The 10,156-nt window shown below is 41.1% G+C and overlaps 1 protein-coding gene across 1 annotated transcript; it reads right to left on the bottom strand.

Annotated features, from left to right (window-relative positions):
• Positions 1 to 3,503: 3,503 nt before the first annotated feature.
• Positions 3,504 to 9,205, bottom strand: LOC136707445 (trafficking regulator of GLUT4 1-like). The gene is made up of 2 exons (XM_066681532.1): positions 8,718 to 9,205; positions 3,504 to 4,354 (listed from the first exon to the last, which is right to left on the bottom strand). The coding sequence occupies exons 1-2, from the start codon at positions 9,081 to 9,083 to the stop codon at positions 4,220 to 4,222; spliced, it is 501 nt and encodes a 166-aa protein (XP_066537629.1). The 5' UTR covers positions 9,084 to 9,205; the 3' UTR covers positions 3,504 to 4,219.
• Between the last annotated feature and the right edge of the window lie 951 nt (positions 9,206 to 10,156).

Raw genomic sequence — 10,156 nt, 5'->3', positions numbered from 1 at the left:
TTTGATTTGCAAACTGCTTAATGCCAAATGTTTATAAAAACTAAGAAAATAAAGTAAAAAATCCGAAGTGTGTAGGATATAGTATGAAAAATGTTGGTATTCGGTATTAGGATATGGTATGAAAAATATTGTGTACAGATTGCTGCACAGTAATGGCATGTGCATTGTAGATGTGTATTTGGTTGTGCTGAGCTCAGTATCCTACTGGTCAAATGTTTTCAACTTTTACATGCGCCATTGCTGGCAAAAATACACGTCTAATACAAAAGCAGTAGGCATTTCTGTTTTGTACAAACCGGATTCCAAAAAAGTTGGCACACTAAACAAATTGTGAATAAAAACTGAATGCAATGATGTGGAGATGGCAAATGTCAATATTTTATTCGTAATAGAACATAGACGACAGATCAAAAGTTTAATCTGAGTAAATGTAACATTTTAAAGGAAAAATATCTTGATTCAAATTTCAGTGTCAACAAATCCCAAAAATGTTGGGACAAGTAGCAATAAGTGGCTGGAAAAGGAAATTGAGCATATAACGAACAGCTGGAAGACCAATTAACACTAATTAGGTCAATTGACAACATGATTGGGTATAAAAAGAGCTTCTCAGAGTGTCAGTCTCTCTCTGAAGCCAAGATGGTAAGAGGATCACCAATTCCACCATTGTTGCGCAGAAAGATAGTGCAGCGATACCAGAATGGTGTTACCCAGCGTAAAATAGCAAAGACTTTTAAGTTATCATCATCAACCGTGCATAACATCATCAAAAGATTCAGAGAATCTGGAACAATTGCTGTGTGTAAGGGTCAAGGCCGTAAAACTCTACTGGATGCTCGTGATCTCCAGGCCTTTAAACGTCACTGCACCTCAAACAGGAAATAACAGAATGGGCTCAGGAATACTTCCAGAAAGCATTGTCAGTGAACACAATCCACCGTGCCATCCGCCGTTGCCAGTTGAAACTCTACAATGCAAAGAGGAAGCCATTTCTAAGCAAGCTCCACAAGCTCAGACGTTTGCACTGGGCCAGGGGTCTTTTAAAATGGAGTGTGGCAAAATGGAAGACTGTTCTGTGGTCAGATGAGTCATGATTTGAAGTTCTTTATGGAACACTGGGACGCCATGTCATCCGGACCAGAGAGGACAGGAATAACCCAAGTTGTTATCAATGCTCCGTTCAGAAGCCTGCATCACTGATGGTATGGGGTTGCATGAGTGCTTGTGGCATGGGCAGCTTGCATGTCTGGAAAGGCACCATTAATGCAGAGAACTATGTTCAGGTTCTAGAACAACATATGCTCCCATCTAGACGTCAACTCTTTCAGGGAAGACCCTGCATTTTTCAACAAGGTAATGCCAGACCACATTCTGCAGCAATCACAACATCATGGCTACGTAGGAGAAGGATCCAGGGACTGAAATGTCCAGCCTGCAGTCCAGATCTTTCACCTGTAGAGAACATTTGGCGCATCATAAAGAGGAAGGTGCGACAAAGAAGGCCCAAGACGGGATGGGAGAGCATTCCTAGTTCTAAACTTGAGAAACTGGTCTCCTCTGTCCCCAGACGTCTGAGTGTCGTAAGAAGAAGGGAGGATGCCACACAGTGGTAAAAAATGGCCTTGTCCCAACTTTTTTGGGATTTGTTGACACCATGAAATTTTGAAACAACATATTTTTCCCTTAAAATGATACATTCTCTCAGTTTAAACTTTTGATCAGTGATTTGTGTTCTATTCTGAATATAACATTAGATGTTGGCACCTCCACATCATTGCATTCAGTTTTTATTCACAATTTGTTTAGTGTCCCAAATTTTTTGGAATCCGGTTGTAGTTCCCTCCAACATAGGTTAACGTTTCTATTGGTTTCTGATCTTCAGTCCAATTTTACATGAGACTGACGAGCATGACACCTTTGCTGCAAGTTGTGTGAATAGCATCTTAACCCTTAAGTCGCTATAATACCAGAAATGTAAAAAGAGTAAGCAATATTCAGATTTCCTGGGCTTCAGTGTAGAGAAAGCCTGCATGTTGTTGTTCTAGATGGAAACCATGATGATGTACACAATGATGAACACTACTCCAATCCCCAGAGCTGAGTTGTTGAGATTGAGAGCCAAGCGAGAGTTCCTCTCTGCCAGTGCTCTGTTCCCATAGCTGTTGGCATCTCGGGTCTGAAAGAGAAAAAATACATTGAAACATGACAGAATTCTGCAGAATCAGTTAGGACACGTAAAGAATGTCTGCCGTGAAGATAAAATCAATATAATCTCCTGATAAAGCATCTTCCCACACACCAAATCTTCCACATCAAAATGTTTGGAGCACCAGACGGACCAGAGAAAGAATTCAATCTTAAAGGGACCAAATATTGAAAAATCAATGTTGCTTTTGGAAAAGTGCTGCAAACGTTTGCCATTTTACAGTTTAGTGTCTAATGACACTAATACAGGGCGGCACGGTGGCGCAGCAGGTAGTGTCACACAGTCACACAGATCCAGGGACCTGGAGGTTGTGGGTTTGATTTGTGCCCCCTCCAGGGTGTATTCCCGCCTTGCGCCCAATGATTCCAGGTAGACTCTGGACCCACCGCGACCCTGAACTGGATAAGGGTTACAGATAATGAATGAATGAAATGTTCTTACAGTGATACTGTACACTAATTTTAAGTCTGGTGAAAAAGAGCAGAAACACAGTGACTGGTGATTGTGAACTGTAGTAGCCATTTCTCTGTAGCTTGAGATAGATGTGGTTTACAAAAAAAAGTGTTTTGGCAAGTATAAGCACTTCAGAAATGTTAACATCAGCTATAGATGGGGAATTCCACTGTTTTTCTGTTTTGTTCATTCACTGACATAAAACAGTCATTTAGAGTGGATTGTTGTGATATGAGGGCGGCACGGTGGCGCAGCAGGTAGTGTCGCAGTCACACAACTCCAGGGGCCTGGAGGTTGTGAGTTCGATTCCCGCTCCACGTGACTGTCTGTGAGGAGTTGGTGTGTTCTCCCTGTGTCTGCGTGGGTTTCCTCTGGGTGCTCCGTTCTCCTCCCACAATCCAAAAAACTCACGTTGCAGGTGGATTGGCGACTCAAAAGTGTGAGTGAATGTGTGTGTCTGTGTTGCCCTGTGAAGGACTGGCGCCCCCTCCAGGGTGTATTCCCTGCCTTGCGCCCAATGATTCCAGGTAGGCTCTGGACCAACCGCGACCCTGAACTGGATAAGCGCTTACAGATAATGAATGAATGTTGTGATATGGTTTATAATAAAAGAACACACTATTAGCAGATTTTTTCACCGTTGTGATAGGAAGCAGGAAGCAGGGCTTTACCACCCTAAACCACATAAAAGGTTGTTGCACATTGCTGTTGTTTGTGCACTTGCTTTGTTTATTGTGTCTGGAAATTAGTCTAAATCTTCAGAGGTATCATTCGGGGTTTTGTCAAGGCTTGTTGTGCTATTGTAATGTGTAAAGAACAATCCTTTGGCTACAAAATATCCTTTTATTCTTTTTTTTGACATTACATATGCAAACAGTGGTTCAGATAATAGTTATCTAAATTAACATTTTTTGGATTAAAAACATTCTTATATACATCGTTTTAGTTGTTGTGCACTGAAATGGCATTTGACAAAGACAGAAACATACATTCACATGTGTATTCACATGCAAATGTTTACAATCTTTGGTTAACTACAGACAAACCGACGCTCGGGCGGAAAATAGATGCTTTAGAATAACCATTTGATTTGCAAACTGCTTAATGGCAAATGTTTATAAAAACTAAGAAAATAAAGTAAAAAATCCGAAGTGTGTAGGATATAGTATGAAAAATGTTGGTATTAGGATATGGTATGAAAAATATTGTATAGTAATGGCATGTGCATTGCAGATATGTATTTGGTTGTGCTGAGCTCAGTATCCTACTGGTCAAATCTTTTCAACTTTTGCATGCGCCATTGCTGGCAAAAATACACGTCTAATACAAAAGCAGTAGGCATTTCTGTTTTGTAGTTCCCTCCAACATAGGTTAACGTTTTTATTGGTTTCTGATCTTCAGTCCAATTTTACATGAGACTGACGAGCATGACACCTGTGCTGCAAGTTGTGTGAATAGCATCTTAACCCTTAAGTCGCTATAATACCAGAAATGTAAAAAGAGTAAGCAATATTCAGATTTCCTGGGCTTCAGTGTAGAGAAAGCCTGCATGTTGTTGTTCTAGATGAAAACCATGATGATGTACACAATGATGAACACTACTCCAATCCCCAGAGCTGAGTTGTTGAGATTGAGAGCCAAGCGAGAGTTCCTCTCTGCCAGTGCTCTGTTCCCATAGCTGTTGGCATCTCGGGTCTGAAAGAGAGAAATACATTGAAACATGACAGAATTCTGCAGAATCAGTTAGGACACGTAAAGAATGTCTGCCGTCAAGATAAAATCAATATAATCTCCTGATAAACCATCTTCCCACACACCAACTCTTCCGCATCAAAATGTTTGGAGCACCAGACGGACCAGAGAAAGAATTCAATCTTAAAGGGACCAAATATTGGAAAATTAATGTTGCTTTTGGAAAAGTGCTGCAAACGTTTGCCATTTTAGATTTTAGTGTCTAATGATACTAATACAGGGCGGCACGGTGGCGCAGCAGGTAGTGTCGCAGTCACACAGATCCAGGGACCTGGAGGTTGAGGGTTCGATTCACGCTCCGGGTGACTGTCTGTGAAGAGTATGGTGTGTTCTCCCTGTGTCCACGTGGGTTTCCTCCAGGTGACTGTCCTGTGAGGAATGTCGTGTGTTCTCCTTGTGTCTGCGTGGGTTTCCTCTGGGTGACTGTCTGTGAGGAGTGTGGTGTGTTCTCCCTGTGTCTGCGTGGGTTTCCTCCGGGTGCTCTGGTTTCCTCCCACGGTCCAAAAACACAAGTTGGCAGGTGGATTGGAGACTCAAAATGTCCGTAGGTGTGAGTGTGTGTGTGTGAGTGAATGTGTGTGTTGCCCTGTGAAGGACTGGCGCCCCCTCCAGGGTGTATTCCCGCCTTGTGCCCAATGATTCCAGGTAGGCTCTGGACCCACCACGACCCTGAACTGGATAAGGGTTACAGACAATGGATGATACTAATACCAACACCTTCACATGACCACAATGTTTCTTTTAAGGCCAAGAGTGTCAAAAGACTTAAACTTTGCTAAACTAGTAGCCATCTGTTCTAGAGCATTTCTGTGAAAATCTGATATCATTCAGCCACATAAACTGTAGTGAATCAGGAACAAATATTGGATGATTTGTTATTAATCAAAGAGACCAAATCCCAGTTGAATTAGATTGAGCTTCATTACTCCAGAGCATACAGTTTTTTTATTGGCAAAGTTTTTGGTTTATTTTGGGTCTATTGTTCGTCAATTTTTCTTTTAAGTAAGGACGTTTTAGAAACTGCATGTAGCAGTGTTTGACAGCTGCAATTTTAAAATGGTAATCATGATTACCGTAAAGAACATCTGATAATCCCTGATATGACACCAACAGTGACATCACAACTTCAGAGGTCTATGAGCCTAGGATTTAAAGGGTTAAACACATGTAAACAAGAAACTGTGTTTTTGTGTCTCTGCCTTTAAATGTTTAAACCTTTGGGAAGAGAACCAACTAATCCAGTCTGTTCCCAGCTGTTTAGTTTCCTGTAGTTGGTTAAGTGAGTGACATAATCAGGTGTGGTACTATGATTATGAAGTGAAACTAATCTGTGCAAACTAAAGTTTTCCTTTTAATAATTATGTAAATTTGAAATTAAATTTACAGAAATGGGACAATTCAAAGAGCCTTTATTTTGAAATGACACATCAGAATGACTTGATATTCAGTGAGTGACATAATCAGGTGTGGTACTATGATTATGAAGTGAAATTGTTCTGTGCAAAATAATGGTTTCCTTTTAATAATTATGTAAATTTGAAATTAAATTTACAGAAATGGGACAATTCAAAGGGCCTTTATTTTGAAATGACACATCAGAATGACTTCATATTAAGTGAGTGACATAATCAGGTGTGGTACTATGATTATGAAGTGAAATTGTTCTGTGCAAACTAATGGTTTCTTTTTAATAATGATCTAAATTTGGAAATAAATTTACAGAAATGGGACAATTCAAAGGTCCTTTATTTTGAAATGACACATCAGAATGACTTCATATTAAGTGAGTGACATAATCAGGTGTGGTACTATGATTATGAAGTGAAATTGTTCTGTGTAAACTAATGGTTTCTTTTTAAAGAATATTCATTGTTTGTTGTGTATAGATCAGCAGCAACGGTTAGGCCAACTGTGAGACAAACTAAACTGCATCTTGCAGCAAAGTCGCTTGCCAAAACCATCTTGTTGTTTGCCAACGTGATTTCTGTTCCCATAGCTTTGCTGGGTTGACAAAATAGCGATCCAATAACCTTCAGTGAAGAACTAACAAGAAAATCTAAGTAAAAATGCACATCGTCCTTAACATTCCCTTTTATTTTATTATGTTCCTGCCCCGTGTAGGACTGGCGCCCCCTCCAGGGTGTATTCCTGCCTTGCGCCCAATGATTCCAGGTAGGCTCTGGACCCACCGCGACCCTGAACTGGATAAGGGTTACAGATAATGAATGAATGAATTATATTATGTTCCAGGTGTAAATTGTTAATGATAATAATGAAAAACAGTTTGAAATATGTATCATGTTTAATAGCCTTGCACTGATTTCACCAAATGAACCTTGTTCACTTGTACTTCTTTGTTGTTGTGGTGGACGTATCTCGGTCGATAGAGATATCCTTCATTAGTTAGGTCTTCAGGTGCAGGATGGAAGGCCTCACTGGATGAATTAACTATGAATTAGGAGAAGTCAGAGATCATGTTGTTTATTTTTACAAAAGGTGGGACCAGTTTTGTGGGAAAAATCTGGGAAGGCTGTACATATCTTTAGGGATTTCACTGCATTTAGTCACACGTAACTGAGTCACATCCAGAACTTTATTCAAATTCTATGTGGCTTTATCTGTTCAGATAATTATGTTACAGATGTAGTGTTGGGAGCCTTTCCCAGGGACGCTGACAGATGTAGCATAGTGTGCCAACTACACCACACCAAAAAACATACTACTAAGATACGAGTAAATTACTTTCCCTAATATGCTCATGGTTATAATCTTCCAGTCCCAGTCTGGACTTTTACTGTTTTCATATATTATTACTCACAGCTGTGGCTGAGTTGAGAAAGTGTTTGTTGGGGAAAAAAAGAGGGCAAGGGGGTGGGGTATTAGGAGAAGAGCTAGCCAGTCTGTTCTGAAGCATTTACTGGCATTTCTGGGCCTTCCCACCCTCAGGAATGCACTCTCAGAGGCTAGCACAGGGAAACATTCCCGTCTTGTTTAAGTTAAGTCTCCTAAGGCATATGTTTCGTTTCAACTGCCCTGCTCAGGGGTCTCTAAACTGTTCAGCAAAACTACTGCCTGAGAAAGTAATCTGACACCAGAAACATGCAAAGACCCCCCTTATTTTTGTTCTGCTCCACGGTCCGCTCACAAAGCTCTTATTTTGACTGGAAGAACTCCAGCTAACCGAGGCAGAATATCTCAAAAACCAATGGAACACAAGCACGAATTGCATGGAGTGGCTGTAACACGACACCTTGAGTTAAATTCAGCCCTTCAGTGAGTACGTCTCTTCATCCACCTATGAAAACAAAGCCCATGCCGAACTTATTGTACAGTGGATGGGAGTAAGTGGATAGCTTCTCTCACTGAATGTGTCTCCTCTGAGATGACGACTGTAAACTGGCAAGGAACTATAAACCTGGGAAAGAATGGGAAGACCTTTGCAAAAAGCATATTTCCGGAAAGAAAAAGACACGTCTCTATGACTCCCCCCCTTTTTCGTATTCCTTTTATCTTCATTATGCTGCTATATTGCATGAAAACCAATGTATTCAGTTACAGAACAGAGCTTGCTCATATAAACAGATGTGCTTTCCCCCCCCTGAATCAAAGGGTACTAACAGGGCCCTCCCACGATCTCGTCTAGTACAACACCAAGCTCAGGCACTGATGCGGGGTGATTAGTTCTTGATTACAAAAAGCACTTCAACTCATATCCATTTCTGAATGGAATAGCACAAATGCTCTACAGCACAAAGCTTGTGGTCTATACTCATCTCGCCAGCACTTGGCACTGGGCAACATTAGGGGCAAGGGTCCCATTCTGTGGGGTTTGCACAAATTGTGCAACAACTGCAGTAAGCAGTCAATGTCAACATTTGTCTCCCTTTCAATAAATCAAATATTCCTGTCTATGTCATTCGCCCAGGATTTTTGGCCTTGAAAACTGAACTCTGATATTCTGAATCATAACTTGTTGCAACATAATTTCAGGTTTCAGTTCCTCTTTAAACTCAAAAACAACAGTACTGTGCAGAGCCCTAAGGGCCTGAGGAACCTCTTTAAGGCTATGTCAGCACAGCCAAACATCTGTGGCCACAGTGGGAACATATTAGTAATCCAAGAATGATGAGTGGAGATATAGGGCATCATTGTCTCTGCTGAACTGTGCAAATAAATGGAAACAGTGCAGTAGAAATGTGTGACATCTAAAATGATCCATCCTATAGAGTGCAAAAAAAAGCACCTAAACACATTACCTGAACCAAAACTACTAGGATATCCTTATATCATCGTTATTGGTACTTACACTGATGGAGTAGACCAGGGCGGCGATGCCCAGTGGCAAGCAGCAGCAAAGCAGGGTGAAGATGGAGTAACACAGGTAGTCGGGTAATGGTGGAATCAAGGGGCCACTGGTCACATGGACGGTTGGCTGCACTGTGACAGCAGACAGACTGGGATAAGGACCCTGGATCTGACCGTCACAGAGCTGGCCATAGGGATGACCCAGAAGATTCTGAGGGTATCCAGCTTGGTTGGAGATGGGGTATCCTCCTTGAACTGGATTGTAACCTGTGAGGCATTCAGAGTAAGGTGGAGGCTGATCCATGCCTGATTTCTCTCCTGTATTCCAGCCCATGGGAGGGGCAGGTGATGCCTTGCTGGGGTCCATTTGTTTGGTTCTTGCTGTTTTCTGTTTAGTTTGAAATAAACGGTTTATTCTCTTTTACTGCTCTGCTCCACTTAGCACTTCAGCTTTTGATTCCACCCATTCACATCACCCTTGTTGGAAATATCTTCTGGTAGGCGTGTCCACAAAGAAGGAAGGGCTAGCCTGAAAAAAACCCCTCTCTCTCTCTCTCTCTCTCTCTCTCTCGCTCTTCCTGTGACACACAAGTATCCCATTGTGTCATCCTCACAGAGCATGTGTTTGAAGCTCAAAAATCAGTACTGACTTTAATGCCGTACTACGGAAAATGTGCACTGTGAACATTTCCCAGAACAATGGCCATGGAAAAGGACAAGTCTAAAGTTCAGTGCATTTACTTTATGTTATATGATTAATAAAATAGTTACTGAAATTTCATAACAAGACTTTTGAGTGTGATTTAAATCGGATATATTAAAAATTCATGAATGTGAGTCTTTTTGTGAATAGTACTGCGCTGTATTTAAAAAAAAACAACACCCCCATGTATTATCCTCTCCATATAAAAGCATGAAATGTGATACTATGAAACAGCTGGCCTTGGCGCCCAATGATTGCAGGTAGGCTCTGGACCCACCGCGACCCTGAACTGGATAAGGGCTACAGATAGTGAATGGATAAAACATCTGTACATGAGCGTTAAGTCATGCTCAATGCCAAATGAAGGCTAGAGGGGTACAAACCTCGCCAGGACTGGGCTGTGGTCCTAGAGTGCATTCTCTGGTGCATTCAACTATTATCTTAATAATGAGTTAGAGTGGTGTATGTGATGCATAATTAATCATCCAGAATGTATACATGACCTCCATTAAGTTTATCTGGACGAATGCATCAAATCCTCAAAGAAATGTTCCAACATTAATCTAAAGTCTTGCCAGGAGAGTAGAAACTGTTTTGACCAATACACTATGTATGCCATGCATGTCAGCAATGAGTGCATTTTCAAGTGGCTGAATTCACTACATTGCTTTTCAGGAAATGTTTGAACACAGGGTTCCATTTTATGCACTGAGGTTATTTTTCAGTTCCCATTACTC

This window comes from Hoplias malabaricus, chromosome 1, assembly GCF_029633855.1.
Source record: "Hoplias malabaricus isolate fHopMal1 chromosome 1, fHopMal1.hap1, whole genome shotgun sequence".
Taxonomy (NCBI): domain Eukaryota; kingdom Metazoa; phylum Chordata; class Actinopteri; order Characiformes; family Erythrinidae; genus Hoplias; species Hoplias malabaricus.
The sequence above is the reverse complement of the archived record's forward strand: the minus strand, read 5'-3'. Positions and strand labels throughout refer to the sequence as shown.